The following is a 16886-nucleotide window of genomic DNA, read 5'->3' on the forward strand; positions in this document are numbered from 1 at the left end:
ACTAAATACAATATGTAAAACCGTGAAAGTTTTTTTCCAATTGTAGAAAGGATAAATTTAACTATTAACATTTTAAAAGTAGTATTTAACCTATATATTCTATTAGAATGCTTAAGGGTATTTGATGCATTGAGGGACAACTTGTCAGGAAAGCTTTACATAAATATTTTGTGCACTATTTTTTTCCTGAAGATATAAAAAGTATAGGTTATCATTAGTTCATTAACAAGTGTCCTTGGTTCTTGTGTATATGATTAACTAACTGTCTTCACATCGTGGAATAGGTGCTGACCTGAGGGCCGAAAGTCTTTTAGAAGAGTATTTTTTTAAATAAGAAAATGAAAAAAGAAAAAATGTCTGGACATGACTCAAATGCTTGACAAGTCTATAAGTGTTATACATTTCACCTGGAAGAAAATTGCTCTAGGAAAAGACAGTGTTGCCAGTTCAAATTATCTGTTTATCTTCTTCTCTCTCCTCTTTGTTTCTTTTTTTTTTTAAAAAAAATGTGCATAATGATCTAGTTGCATTCCTAATATGCTCACAATACACTCCTTTCATCTTTGAGGTTTCTCTTCTGAAAACTTCTATGCGGTAATCTTGATTGATGATGACAACACTGGCTACCAAATGACAATATTGTTCTGGTTTCACCTTCCTCCTTCTCCTTCAAAGTGCTCTTGTTGTTTTTTCTTGTTGTTGTATTTGTGGTTGTTTGATGAAGAAGGGTTAGGGAAAGGTGTTACAGAACGAGCACCTTGACATGCAGATCACCTTTCGGAGGCGTTGCCAAAATGGATTATTGGAGGGTGTGGCTTAGCGGGATGCCCAAGCTATAAATTCTAGTTCAGCTTCAGAATCTACATCAGTTACTCAACGTCGCTTACGTCAACTATATATCTCATTTCCTTTTTAACCTCAACAACACACATTTTACAATCATGAAGGTCTTGGTAAGTGACCCATTAAATTTCATTTTCTTGCTTCCACAGTACCGTCTTTCTGTTTCTTGTTTCTCTCGCTCTATCTATTTCTCTCGTAAGAATCCAATACAGCGCGTTCTTCTACGTGTGTGTGAAATCCTTATATGTGTGTCTGTGCTAACTGTGAATCAGAAACGATGTTTTGAAAACTGGAAAGCCAGATACGACATTCGAACTGAAATCATTATATTTAGTGCATGGTGATTTCAACGAGTGGATGAACAACTAACGGAACAAGAGAACTTTCGTTAAAGCGCTGGTATTTCGGAAGAGACTCTAAAGATCTGATCGTGCCTACGTGCGATTTGTGTTTTTTTTTTTTCAAATCTCACGATGTTGCGTTAAGCTACAGAAAATGAAGTGCTTCGGTTCTAACTAAACGGAACATCGATACTCTAAATAATTTTACTCCCAATTGGAATGTATATAATTTGGAAGCCATGTGAAGTTGCAATTCACATCTCATATTACTTTTCTGTCGAAAAGAGACATTATAACTCCAAAGAATCTACCAATATTATAAAAGTAATTTCAATATATTATTCGTGTCGTTTGTTGGTCGAACATAGCTTCATGAACATTCTTAATATTTTTCCTAAAGAAAACCACTCGAATCTTATCGTTCTTCCTAGATTACAAGATTACTTCCAACTAAGGCATGAGTGTATAACCAAATGATATACCTGCCTTTGATGAGTGCGTGCTTCTGAGATTGATTTCCTGAAATGAAAATATGGATTGGGAATTAGCGTCCCTTTTAGCGGCGAGACAATAAACCCGATCGAGAATCGAACCCGGATCTCCCGTACCGGATGCCCTGAAATAAAGAGCAAATCATTCGTTAGCCTTTAAGGCGATTGAAAATCTACTGAAATTAAAAAAAAAAACAACTAACCATCAACCTTTTAAACAAAGGCCAGAAAAAGCAATAATGGAAACCGACGTATAGACCATTTATCAAACAAATGTAAGCTTCCCTAACCAGCTCTTTGTTACACAACACAATGGAATTGGGTCTCGTGTTACAAATGTTTTGGCTACCACAATTGTTTGGTAAGTGCATCTCAATATGAATGCATTTGAATTATTAGAAGATTTTTAACTCTGTAAACACAAGTGTCTCATAATCTCACGCTTTCCAACATTTTCACTGAATCGCTTTCCTTAATTGCCTGAAGCAGATACCGAGCGACGTACCGCAAGGAATCATTTTTGAAATACGTTTCTCGATCAAGTAATGAAAATGCTTAGGTCATAGTGACCGAGAAGCCAAGTATGTAGTCTTCTAGTTAGGATTCTATACGGATTTATTGAAAAAAGACGTTTGCCGTATTTCAGTAATCCAGCGAGTTGAAGTTATGATACGAATCATACAAATAAATAGGGATGCAGGGTGGTTTAGCGGTAAAATTGTCATTTCTGCTGTGGTAGTTAGGCTATATTTATGACCCTGTAGTAGATAATATCGCTTATGCATTCCTAGAGAAGTAGAATATCTCATTTCCGGCAATATTCCCATTTAATAATATGTTTCTAAGTATTCTCTCACATTAATGATCCATATCATATCGTAGAAGACGTGGCCCTGAGGCATTAAACTAAAAAGTATCTCTCTTTTTTAATAGATTATCAAAGTTATTTAAGAAAGAGAATCACTTTTGTAAACCAAAAAGTAGTAAAATCTTTAATTTTACGTCTCACGTTTATGCACCGAGGCTAAGGGAGAGGGTGACAATGAATGAAATAGTGCAATGAAGCAAATGGGAGGAATCGGAACAAATTAAAGAATATCCTCACACATGGTGTTTGTCTACAACAAAACTCACGTGGCGTGAGCTGGGGTTGAACCAGGGACCGCAAACATTAGAGGTGAGCATTCTACTTCTGATCCACCGTGGTTCCGTAAAGCGAAAAGTAATGTAACAATTAACGCTTACAGCTCTCCTAAAATGATATAGATATATTTGTTAATTTTGATACAAAGTTCTTAGTATTTATGATATTATAGTATACTTTTCTTTAAACAAAATGTTAATGTAAATAGCATTTTAATTTTCAGCATGTATCTTCCCAATACCATTTATTCTTTCAGTAAAAATGCTCTTAATTACACTGAGAAAAAAGTTGTAGGTGGCGTACTTAAAAACGTAGGTTACATGAGTAATTCCTGTAGTTTTTGAACTTAACGTACAGCAGACGTATAACTGAAGACGCGTGTTTTATAATACTTTCTGTATAAGTGTTCCATCTATACGTACTTTGCATGTGAAACAATATAGGCGGTCAGGATCTCACATACAAATGGACGTATATAACATACAGCTGAGGAATGTAACATAAGTATATGCATGTGATATACGGAAAATTGTTAGATGTCAGACATCCTGCAACGGCATGATGTAACATCTAAGGGCAGTGCCTATGTAGCATATGGATAACGTATGCTCCGTATTGATTTCTGTAGTAAGCAAGAGGATTCCGTATCTTTGTGCAATATACCGCCTTCCGGAGAACGGATTTTTCTCAGTGTAACGTCATGTTGAACCACTGTAGCATGCGAATGAATAGTATCAGGAAGTTAAAGTAGTCATCTCAAATCAGATGTACTATATGGATTTTGTGGTGCAGAAACATACAGAGTGTATGTCACTTGCCTCAGAGTTATTCGATTTCCTCCAGTGTTATATCCAACTGAATATATATGGTTTCCAAAAGATAAAATGTCCATAATAACAGACAATACTAATGGTAAGTTTCGTTTTTGTTTTGGAAAAATAACTTTTCAAGTCTGGAGCAAAAATTTTATGAATGTAAATTCGTAAGTACCGGTACTCACTGATAGTAGGTCCGGTACTTAAGCTATTCCTCAGTGTTGTATACTCATGGAACCAAACGAAAGTAGCTGTATTGGTTATTTTTATTTTTATTTATTTATTTATTGCATAAATAGTGAATATTTTTCATTCATTACTTTGAACTAACCACCAATAAACGGGATTTTTTTTTAATCCAAAAAACAAACTACATAATTTCACCCAAGATGAAACAACATAAAAGATTTCTAAATTGAAATAGTCGGATGAGTTTTGTAAGCGACATCACAGTATATAAACATACTTTCCCATTATGTAACATATTACGTAGAAGGGGGTCTTTCCCTTTCAGTTTGAATGTTGAAACTTTTTCCGTGTTAGCTATGAACTTTCTTTCTGGATCTTCTAAAAAAGACACTCATATATTCCACGCATTCATGATGATTATAAATCAAGTCGCAGGCAACCCATCGTTTTATACAGATCCAAGTGTAGGTTCGTGCGTTGAAATGCATATGTAATGTCAAATCCGCACTCAGAATGACAGAAGTCAAGCTAATCGTGAAAGGGAATTTGTTTGGCTCCTTGCCTGCGTTTACAGATTCAGAAGCTTCTACCGAGAAGTTTCCACAATATGTTCTCAACCAAAGTAATTATATCTACATAATTTTAGTTGAATAAGAAAATATCGTAAATGAAGCTTATGACTTTAAACTATATTTGAAAACAACTTACTTAAGAAGTATATAGGCTACAAATGTTTCCCTTCCTTTCGAGATCGTGATATGTGCATTGGGTAGTTCCGTACCGAGTTCTGTTTCTGTTGAATAACCTTCACTGAGATATTCACTGCAAGAAGGGCACGGTGGTTTAGTGCTAGAACTCTCAACTTTGTTATTAGGGACCATTAGTTTGATTATAGGCACGAGAAATTGGAGTTGAATAACATCGCGTCCATGTTTTTTTTTTCTCAGGATTCTTCCGTATCCTCCCATTCTTATCCTTCAAATTCTTTCATAGTCATTTATTTACAGTTATCCTTTATCTTAATGGATATAACTTTGGGACGTGCGTTAACGATTGCATTTATTTCAGATATACCTTATGAGTTCCCTCGTGGATAGCGTATGCGCTTTTGGCGTGGGAGACCCAGGTTCAATTCTTGGTGGGAGCTCATATGGTTCGGACTCCACGTTAAGCTGTAGGTCCACCACTCATATAGCCTCTCTACTGAATGGAACACTACACTCAAATCTAACTGAGTGCTTCTTCGTAGCTAAGCAGTTAGTGGTGTACGCGCCTTTGGCGTGGGAGGCCCGGGTTCGATTTCCAGCGGGAGCTCATGTGGTTAGGATTCCACGTTAATCACTAGGTCCACGTCACGTATAGCCTCACTGCGGAATGGGACGTTAAACTAGAAATCGAATCAAATCTAACTAATTAAAGAAATACCTTATACTGTGCTAATACTGTGTGTTCCTGTAACAGAGGCAAATTCTTCTCGCTGAAATATTAACCTTTTTTACAGTTGAGTGGCTTACCAGTATGATGTTAGACTATGTGCATTAGTGGTGGGCAATATCGCGTCCGTGAGTTTTTTTCTTTGTTACGGTTCTCCTGTTTTCCTATTTCTGCCAGCAATTCTTCGATCATCATTCTCTTTGAATTGTTATTCCTACTCTTTAGCCTAAGCTTCAGGATTTAGCCGATATTCGTCAAACTAAATCCAAACATACAGTCACCCCAGTAATGATGCAATTTCTATGCAATGTTTTTTCCCAGACATCTTAGGGGATATTTCCCTCCGCCAAAATTGCAGAACCTTTCCCCAAAGTTTGACTAGATATACTCCCTAGAGCTTTACATTCTTCCCTTCTGTCCCCGAAACCGACAGGAGTGGGTAAAGCACTGTTTCGACGTCTATACTTTTGCTCTTTCATTATGTTATTTCAAAGAGGAAAATATGATTTAAGGTAGGTGGAAGGTCAGTAATGCTCCACCTTCACTAGTGTACATGGTTGGATTCGGCAACAAAGTGGTCCAACAACTGGCTGTAAGCTGTTATGACATAAAAGTATACTAGTGAGAATCAATGTTTAAACAAAGTCAACTAGTGAATGTAAGTTGAAACGCTACAAATACTGGTACGAAAGTATTGAATAAAATATCGGTAATAATCTTAAGTTTACAGTTTAACATAAATGTCTTTTTCCTTCATAGAATACGGAAGTTTCCGAACAATGGACACGGTTGTTTGATTTGGAGCTTAGCGTTCCTCTTAGCACTGAGGCTATAGACCCACAAATGTAGATCTACAGTCTAATGTGGGATCCGTACCACATTAGCTTCCGATGCGAATCGTAAACGGTTTCCCATTCAAAAGGTTTGTATGCTGACCATATAGCAGCAAGGGAGGACAGAGCTTCGAGAAAAAAGAACATGTTGAGTTATATGTGTGGCTTTTCTTATTCATAAAATGCCACCAGGACTTCCATTACACTATTTTCACTAAAGAATTTTCAAGCCATAACATTTATTCTGAAAGTAAATAATTCATTTCTTCTGTGCATTAGTATTATTCATACTGAATAACTGTAGCAATATGTTGATTTGAATTCTGCAATTAAAAGTTATAATCTAAATAATCTAAATTTGTATGTCCTTTCTCTACTTTCTTCCAGGTGTGCGTTCTTGCTTTGGCTGCTGTTGCCTATGCCGGAGTTGCCCCAATCGGCTATGCTGCTCCAGCTATTGCTGCCCCAGCTTATGCCGCTGCTCCAGTAGCTGTCGCTCATGCTGCCCCATTAGCTGTAGCTCATGCTCCTGTTGTTGCTAAGGCCGCCGTCCCAGTCGCTACCTCCTACGCCAATGTTAACTCTCTCCATCTTGGCCAGACTGTTGTTGCCCGCCCAGTCGCTGCTCCAGTTGCCGTTGCCCACGCTCCAGTAGCTGCTCCTCTTGCTGTTGCCCACGCCCCAGTCGCTGCTCCTCTTGCTGTTGCTCATGCTGCCCCCGTCGCCGCTGTTGCTGCTCCAGCTTACGCTGCTGCTCCAGTTGTCAAGAGCTACGGCTACTTGGGTTAAACAAAATTCGTAAGCGATGAACTGGTAAGTAGTTTCTGTCTGTTATTATTTATATTTAAGGCGGAGCAGGAGTGGGCACGGCTAGTATAGATTTTAACATGAACTATGAATGTTTTTCATTATATTTCAGGTTTAAGAATTTTTCCAAGAAAAACATAGCGCAAAAGTTCATTTTACGTTAATGTAGCTATATCGATGGAAGCTTCACGAGCATATTAAAGTTACAATTCATTACATTAATAATCGACCTCCTGATGTAGTTTTCAACTATTAATAAAAACTAGAACTTTAATATGCTCATGAAGCTTTTGTTTGTGCAGCTGAATTAAAGTTTCTACCGTTCACATTAAATTAATGCCCCGTCTCATAAAAATCGTTGACCCATGATATTTGATATAATGAATAGTGTTTATGGCTCACATTAAATTAAAGTCCTTTATCGATACTAGCTTTAATGGCTTTTTCTTGTTAAAAACTGACAAAAACTAAGGATAGTTTAGTATATATAAGAAATGGAAAAAGTTCACCTAATTTTAACCTATAGTGTCACATTGTCTGCAAAGAGAAAATATCCTAAGTGTTATATGTATAATGTGACGATTAAAAGAATTCTTAATGTCACATTGGAACATATATAAGAACTCCACTTATTTCCCGCTAAAACTAAGAGTAACTATTGTACATTGATGAATTGAAGTTTAGTGTCTTTTCTTGAGCATCGAGGGTATTAGAGATGTACCTACTGGACCGAACCACTAAATTTTCTATCACGAAGCCTTGAAGGTCATCCCATGAGCCGAAAGAAACGATGATCCTGGGGGGCCCAGCTCCCCCAAAGCTTATGTGGGCCCCCTCATTGTATTTATGCATATACAATATTTGGCATCATTTGAATGCAATTTGTCTTAAAATCCTCATATATGCCTTCTGCACCTGAATGCCCCCCAAATTTACAGAAATCGACGTCCTTGGATGACCGCTCAGGCTTTCATTTCAATTTCACCACAAATATCCGAAGTTAGCCAACATCTAAGCACGCCACGTTTCGTGAGTTTCTTGTTTCAGATTACTAAATTACGGACGAAGTGTACACATTGGTTTCGAATAAGGTCAACAGTTGTTTACGTTAAAATTGCCTTTGAATTCTTATGGTACATCTAACAAATACCTGTGGTGCACGTTTTTTTAAAATTAAGCTCTTTGTATGCTGAATGTTTTTTAGGTTTACTATTGGAAACAAATGTTCATTCAGATCTAATTTTCTTTATTATTGTTTTAAAAGAAGTGTGTTACTGAAACTCCTTATACAAGAATGTTAACATTGCATCCCCTTAAAAATTTTGCGCCATCTATAGAGTAGAGATTTAAAAAAAAAATACAATGTTATTTCAATAAATTACCTTTTTCGAAAGTTTGCTATTGAATCGAAGAGATTTTAAAGGAAAGAAGAGCTATGAGGGTAATCACTAAGGAACCCGTTTTTCTATATAATTTGGAGCTCCTTCGTAGCTAAGTGGTTAGCGTACGCGCCTTTGGCGTGGGAGACCCCGATTCCATCCACGGAGGGAGCTCATGTGGTTCGGATTCCACATTAGTCAGTAGGTCTCGTCTCATATAGCCTCGCTCCGGAAAGGGATGTTAAACTCAAAATCGACTCAACTCCTATAGCCTATAATTTGATTATTTTATAAAATTCGCAATATAGTGGACACCTAAACAAAAGCGAAGTCCGCAATACTATTCTTATTCTTCTTTGTCATACTAAAAATATTTCCAAAGAATAGTAATTATATCTCACATTAACTGCTAAGTATGATTATACCAATATTTCATGATTCTTGTTGACTTGTCATAATTATTCAATAGCGAAAAACTCATTTATTTTTATTGTTCATATGTCTCTACGTAAACATATTGTTCTGTGTGGGTAGTGAGAATAGGTACAGGGCAATTTCGAAGCTCTGGCGCAATTTCCCGGCACATTTGTTGGATACCTATTCAAATATCCTACAAAATGTCTCATATACCTCTCCCAGTCGAAGATGCGGTAAAGACGACTTAATGACTTAGTGGATTAACAAAATGAAGTATAAATCACACAAAATGAAGTAGATGCTCTTATAATTGTCATTGCTTTTAATTGTTACAGGAAGAATATATTCTGATTCATAATTGTTCAGAGTAAAAAGTACTAAACATAAATGTACCGGTAAACATAAGAATATTGTTTGAGTTTAGCGTCCCTTTTAGCAATCAGGCTATGTGAGACGTGGACCTACATCTTAATGTGGGATCAGTACCACATGAACTCCTGCCAGGAATCCAACTCTACCTATATAGATAGCCACAACGAGGGATTTATTAGTTCTCTAAAGAGTCTTTAAGAATAGTTACATAAGAATGACTTATTTTCACTTTTTGTTTTCTTAGTTTTAAAGCCCCTTTTCAACACCGAGGTTTAATGAGATACGCATTTACAGTTTAACGTGGGATCTGAATTACGTTAAAATCCCACCGGGAATCAGACTTGAATTAATTTTCTCACATAAACTAATATATCCTTAGGAAAAAATACTATGTTACGTAATGCTTACAACTAATTTTACAGGATCAACAGTTGAAAATTATGTCTGAAAAGTATGCTTTATTCTTACCTAACTTCCTAGCCAGTAAAGAGCACATGCTACCTAATTAGAAAATTTACGTAGAATAGGACCACTATGATGCATTTGTTGCATTGATTTCAAACCCAGTTAAGGCTTTGCATAACATATCGAACTTGGCTGTCTGTAAGACAGTTCCTTATCAATAATGTTTTTTCCACATGTAAGATGTAATATTAAATAAATATACTCTAAAAATTAAGCTCTACTTACTGTAGGTGCACACAAGTAAAATAGAGACGATTCTTAATTGATATTTGTATTTTTTAAAAGGAATCAATCAAGAATAATATATTGTTTCTTCTTACTTAGTTGCTTATAGACAATTCTGTAATAAACTCGTTGTCTTCATTTCTCTTCTTTTCAGATGAAATTTTCTTCTTCTCTGCATTTAAAAACCCTTCACCCAAAAAAATCGATGTCCAGGACTTCGTCATAAAAAAATAAATAAATAATTATATATAAATAAATTCTTCTGTAAATAATTCTAAGAGTTATATAAATATATTTATATACTTTTTATTATATTCTCTTTTGTTATTATTATTATTACCTAGATATTATTTCAATTGTGTTTGGAGTTCCTTCGTGGCTAAGCGGTTAGCGTACGCGCCTTTGGCGTAGGAGACCCGGGTTCGATTTCCGGCGGGAGCTCATGTGGTTCGGATTTCACGTTGATCAGTAGGTCCCGTCTCATATAGCCTTGTTGCTGAAAGGGACGTTAAACTTCAACTCAACTCAACTCAATTGTCTTTACTGTACAATGTGATCAACGTGTAATACTATCCAGCATTTATGACACAGTATTTATATTGACATATCCATGTATGATCTTTTTTTTTTTTTTCAACCGTTCGTGAAATGACAAGAAAACTTCTCGTTTTACATGCAACGTTTACGCCCTGCACGTTATAGGAGATGGATTATTAACGTAAATGGGAGATTATGAAAAAAATGATGGGAGAAGAATGTTATATGAAACCCGAAAACTTCAAGGAAACTCTCGAACAAGATGTTGTCCACTACTAATTTACGTGGGAAGAGACCATCGAACCAGAGATGACTTCTCCACTATTGAGTCACCGTGCTTCGACTTTTCATGCAAGGGCACTGAGAAGTTTTTGGCTTTCCGAAGAAAAACAATTCAGTTTTATGATGAATTTATACAACATACTCCTCCCTCAATTTCATGCAGTTTTGCTTCGGTGCTGCAGTTTATTTAATCCCTCTATTGTTTTGTCGGTAGGATATCAAACCACACATTTGCAGCTGCAATCGCTTCAGAAATGTTGCAGATTTTTTATTTCTAATAGTGGCTGTGTTTTTTTTTTTTAAATTGGGAATAGGTGGTTGTCACCTGGAGCATGGTCAGGTAAATAGGGTGAGTAATTAAAGGTTTCAAACCTTAATATAGCCAATTTGTCCATCACAACATTGCTCTTGTGAGGAGATACATTGTCATAAAAGTATATAACTTTTTAGCACAAATTTCCATGGCGTGTCTTCTTCAGCCCTGGAGCCTATCTAGTAATGATGTATAGTAAACCCTGATTATGGTGTTACCTTGTTCTAGATAATCAACACAAAGACTACCAGCTCGGGTTTCATCTTCAGTGCCAAAATGTCGTGTCTTAAACTTGACAACCTAGTTCTTGAAATAGCATAACGTGAGCTATGGACTTCCATTGTTTGTAGCATCTCATCATGGATGGTCTTTGGAAACTTTTCCTGGAGGAAGGGAAGCTTGATGATTGCTCTAGGTTTCGACATCATCAAACTCCACTTGTTGATCCGTCATCTTCACGTCACACCTGCAACAAAAATACGTACATTACTTCCAGTACTTTGACTTTGTGTCTTAAACCTATAGAAACATATAGCTTTCAAACAAAATAAAAACTTGTTAAAATCGTTCAGTGGCATAGGGTATGCCATTGAACTTTCCAGTACCTCCTGGTATGTTAGGTATAATAATACAACAATAATTTCGTTTTTTCAAATAACTGTGGGAATTACTATGATCTTCAAAACCACGGAAAATATTAATCCCACTTGTATATCAGATTTTTTTACATACTATATTGTTTGTTTACTTAATGTTAGTAGCAAATAAAGTCTGCTCGAGTCAGTAAAGAGGATCGCAATTCTATGTATGGGATATGGATAATACTTTAAGGTACTAGATGTATTTTAAACATTTACAATGCGTAATGATGTACTTAAGTATATTTTGTTGATGAATTTAAAATTCTTGGATAGTGAATGAATTTAAAATAAAAATAGATGTTTTGTCTCTCGATTCTCTTCAACCACTAAAATAGGGATTGAAATCAGCGAAATTTAGAAGCATAGTTTCATTTTTTAAAACTACAGTTCGTAAAAATTTTCTTTCACAATTTGATTTCTCAAAAGTTGTTTTAAAATTTTACTAGTTTTTCTCATTCCTTTTTCTAAAATGCGAGATAATGTAATAATGACCGAAGCTATGTGAAACGTAAACCTCCAACTTGACATGAAATCTGAAGCACATGAGTTCCTATCATCGGGAATCGAACTTGGGTCTCCCGTGCCGCGTGTACTCTAACAATAATATTACGGGAGAGTCCTTATCAACATTGGCGTTATGTTTTTTTTTTCATGATATAGCCCTATACAAACATATACAGAATGGCTTAATCGGTCATGACATTTTATATCATTCACCTATCATTTATCATTTTATATCATCTATACAGGTATTGACTTAGTTTCTTCCTTATCTCTTCTTAATTTATTTTCACTTATACCTTAAACTCGGAACAAACCAAAGCAAGTAAATTCATTATCTTAATCAATTAAAATGTCATACTTGATCGATGCAGTCTGTATACCTACTTTTGGGCCACCCGGTATAATTAAAATTGATCATTTTTTTAATGAATTATATATAAATGGATTCAATTAAAAATTCAGTAAAATAAACAGCTACATGTCTTATTGTATTTAGCAAAATACATATGCATATAAAGCATGCCGACCCTATTTGCTCTTGCATCACTAACAATTAAGAAAAATAATGTGAACAATGGAAAAGATGTTGGAAAGAAGTCTACCAGGTCCTATTATCGAAGATAGTATTCTGGTTCCGCCAGGTGAAATGAAGATATACTATTGGAAGAACCTAATTCAAAAAAACTATCCATTAGATTTGAAACCGAAACCTCCTTATTGTGAAGAAAGAGCACTAACCACTTGTCTATACCTAGTCAGTGAAGCTACAATTAACTATATGGTCTAAGAGTTTTCTTTTACAGTTTGATTAAGCTACCTTGTAGTTTAAAGTTTTCGTGGCACTATGAAAGATCTAGATTAAATTTCTGTTTGTAATTGATTACGTACCGGATTTAACTTTATAATTAAGATCTATATCTTAACACATTAGCATCAATTTGGTAAAAAGAAAAAAAAAACGCTGAACAAACAAAAAACTGCAAGGCGATTATCCCATAGCTGAGTAGTAAGGTATTAATTGTGTTAATGAAATAAATCAAAAAGAATAAATTGCAATAGAAAATTCGAATAAGTAAATAAACACATTTTATTTTAAGTACATGTATTAATTGAGCGAAGTAAGTATGATTTGTTTAAAAGAAGCCATTAGGTGTTTATCCACCTACACGCCAAAAAAAACTCTGAACTGTATATGGAGGACAGATAAAGAGAGGAAGTGAAAGAAGGAAAGATTGAGACAAGTCAGTAATTAAAATTAACTACTTATGTAACCAGTTAGTTGCTTTACGCACCAACACACAAACACACACTATACGAATACGTTTTAAAAAATTAGGTTACTTTCAAGAATAGGTTTTAATATACGTACAGCAGAATAGGATAAAACTTCTACAATACACATAACTAATTCCTCTGCTCTCTTGAACTAATCTTATCATTTAATATGCACCTTTCCATTAAATATTGCACTTGGCTTCATTCATTTCTTCAAAATCAAATATTTCATATTCTTCCTGTCATTTATAAATTACATACTTTATACGGTATATTACAAGAGCATGAGATTTTGACCTGCCTACAATTTGCATAATTAGATACCGTATCTTACATAATTTTAGCATTCACCCACCAATTGGGTGTGTCTGTTTGTTCTAAACACACGGTTAGTTACGTTAGACTTGCTATACAGACGATAAAATACAAAGGCAGCGAACTGTCTTGTATGATGTATTTACTAATAGTAGAAATGCCACTGATGTTTGTATAAATACTCACAAACCATATATACGTCAACTTGTACATAGCCGTACAGTACCTGCAAGAATGCAAAGAGATGTAACAAAAAAAGTAATAATTGTCGCACAGGTGATGGAAATTGCTTTAAAGTTCACTCAATGAAGACTATTATATAACAAACTGGTTATAGATTTTGGTTTTGTTGTATGCTGAATTGGTATATAAATTATTTATGCTGAATTGGTATATAAATTATTTACCTCTTCAAGTATTTATTCTGTCTGTAACTCACACAAACGCAGAAAGAATAAGCAATTAAAGATTTAACATCTACCTGCTGCTAGCAAATCTAACAATTTATATCCCTGAATGCATTTTGATTTAAATTTAGAGCTTCCTCGTGGCTAAGCACCTCTGGTGTGGGACACTTGGATTCGATTCCCGCTGGGAGCTCATGTGGTTCGGATTCCACATTAAGCTCTAGGTTCGTGTTTCATATAGCCTCTCTGCTGAAAGGAACGCTTAACTAAAAATCAAATTAAGTTAAATTTAAACTAAATAAATATAGAAAAGGACATAATTCATTTTGACTTTGAGAAGTTCTTCTTCTGTTTCGGTTAAGGATCAATACGATTCAATATAAAAAAAGTACTAATAAAAACGATTAATGAATCAGAAATCTTACAGTGTGTAAATTTTATTCCTAAATTTGTCCCAAAAGCCAATTGTCACCGTATATTATATTAATGTTTTAAAGTGAAACGAATTTATTCAGTTTGTATATTCTATAAAATTAATAAATATATATATTTGAATTATTTTTAAAGAATTATTTCGATAAATTTATTGACTATGTATAATTAAAACTGTACTCACATTTGTTCAAAACTTTGGTCAAGTTAAACATGAAACTTCGGCAAAACGATTATAACATTTTGCAAAATGTCGAGTAATATATTCTTTAAAATTAAACTACACATTAAAAATTTACCATTTCGTTTTAGACGAGGGTATTCAAAGCACTTAAGTAGTTAACTCTTTATTAAAACGAATTACAATGTAATATATTTTTTTAAAAAAATGCCTTTCATGGAATAGAATAAATATACTCAGACTTTGAAGTAGAAAACTAAAGAACAACTCTCTTGTGGTTTGTACGTTATGAGTACCACAGAAGACGTGTGAGACTTCGTGTGATTCTCATCTCACACTAAGCTGTTGGTCCAGTCTTATGGAATCTCGGTGCTGAAACAAACTCAGACTCTAACCCAACCAACAAAGGAAAAACGAAATTGGAACGAAAAGAATTACCAAATTTTTCACTGAGAGCTATACGAGTGATCAAAATTAAAAAGAAAAAAACTAGAAAATGAGAGAGAAGTAAGTCTTTCAATCTTACTCTACAGTTTACTTATCCATGGCGTAATTTTTAGTGTCAATATGCTTTCAACCGCCTATCCCTTTCATACCTCTCCAAAAGAAATTGTCGATTTGATATAAAAGCTCGTATTGTCTCATTCAGATCCTGACTATACATCTTTATTGCACCTTATAGTATATTTACTTGCATTATGTGGGATCATTATGTTTGAGATATCTTGTGGTTATATGGTGTGTGTACACGTCTTTGGCGTGGGAGACCAGAGTTTGATTCCTAGGGGAAGCTCAGGGAATCTTACATTAATTTGTATATCCGAGTTTCATATAACCTCGGTGCTGAAAAGTTCGTTAAGCCCCATCCAACAAACCAACCTAATCTAATTTAGTGTTCATCTCTGCAACACACATATCCTTTCTGGTACATAACTAGGATTTTTAGAAAAAATCCTCTTTTATCATGTTACAAAACACACACTTGCCAGGGAAAGTACATTTCACTCCAGTCCGTACATATTCTTTTGCCAATAACTGAGAAATTAATCTACCAATTTACTCGTAAATGCAGTGATTTTCTTCCCTTAGAAGGAACATATTTCTTTGTTTGATACCAAAAAACAACACTAAAATTTCTTAATTCCTTTCTAAGTTATTGACAAAGTAATTTATAGACCGAAGGATGATATTTTACTGGTGTTATTTGTATTGTCTTCTGTGGGAACTAAAACACAAACACTGTGAGAATTATACTAAAAGAATTATGTTTGTTGGGGACAAGAAATGCTTCAATAGTACGTATGTAGAATCTTTCTGTAGTTTGCTAACGGAGAGAATCTGTACAAAGAATGTAATTCTATTTTGAACTATGAGAATTTCGTTTAATGTAGTTTGCTCAAATGTGATTGGTATTTACATGTAATTTAGTGGTTTACAGATGCTTGATGTATTTGGAATTGTTGGATAGTGTGTAAAACTATGAAACCTGGGAGATATGGAATAAATAGGAGATTGGTTTAAAGGATCAATACTTATTCTTTCTACTTAGTATTTCACTTAGCAGTTTCACATTTATAATGAGTAGAGATTACATGTGATCAGCATCAACTTAAAGATTAAGCTTAAAACATGCACACAAGAAGTATATACAATATACAAATATCATTCACTATTTTTATTACATAATGTTTCTGTCCTGTTTGAAGTGGATGATAAGTGAGGAAATTGTCCATACTAAATTTCAGGTGTGTTTCTTTTTCCGGTTTCTTTAAAATAACGTAATTGAGCGATTGCTCTTTTATAGGCTGTGAAGTTGTGTTGCCTGTTCGTGACTGGCCTTTCTCTTCCTTAATCACTGTCCACATAATTTTACAATCTTTCTTTCTTTCCACAATAATTAGGGGAAAATATGTTATTTTTTGGTGTACATATACATATTCCATTGCCTGTATACGAAGGTTTATATCTGTACATTTTAAAGTACTTAGTGGGTAGAATATTTTTTTAAATATCAGAATAGTTATTAAACATTCGACTCTGAAATGTAGAATCAACCTTGCGGATATTATCTGTTTGCAGATGTTTCTACTTTGAAGATTGTTTCACAAAAAAAAAAAAAAAAAAAAAAAAAAACTTACAACTTTTACAAGCGTTTTCTGCATATTGGAAATTATAACCAAATAACCACACTACATATGTGTAAGAATGGGGAAACCTATTTTTAAGTGGTAACATTATTCAATA

At 34.6% G+C, this 16886-nt stretch overlaps 1 protein-coding gene across 1 annotated transcript; it reads left to right on the forward strand.

Annotated features, from left to right (window-relative positions):
- The first annotated feature begins 797 nt into the window (after nucleotides 1-797).
- On the forward strand, nucleotides 798-10069 carry LOC145695046 (uncharacterized). Its single transcript, XM_081771875.1, has 3 exons — nucleotides 798-953; nucleotides 6478-6903; nucleotides 9910-10069. The coding sequence occupies exons 1-2, from the start codon at nucleotides 942-944 to the stop codon at nucleotides 6877-6879; spliced, it is 414 nt and encodes a 137-aa protein (XP_081628001.1). The 5' UTR covers nucleotides 798-941; the 3' UTR covers nucleotides 6880-6903; nucleotides 9910-10069.
- The last annotated feature ends 6817 nt before the right edge of the window (nucleotides 10070-16886 follow it).

The sequence above is a fragment of the Thermobia domestica genome, chromosome 9 (assembly GCF_964235325.1).
Source record: "Thermobia domestica chromosome 9, izTheDome1.hap1.1, whole genome shotgun sequence".
Lineage (NCBI taxonomy): Eukaryota > Metazoa > Arthropoda > Insecta > Zygentoma > Lepismatidae > Thermobia > Thermobia domestica.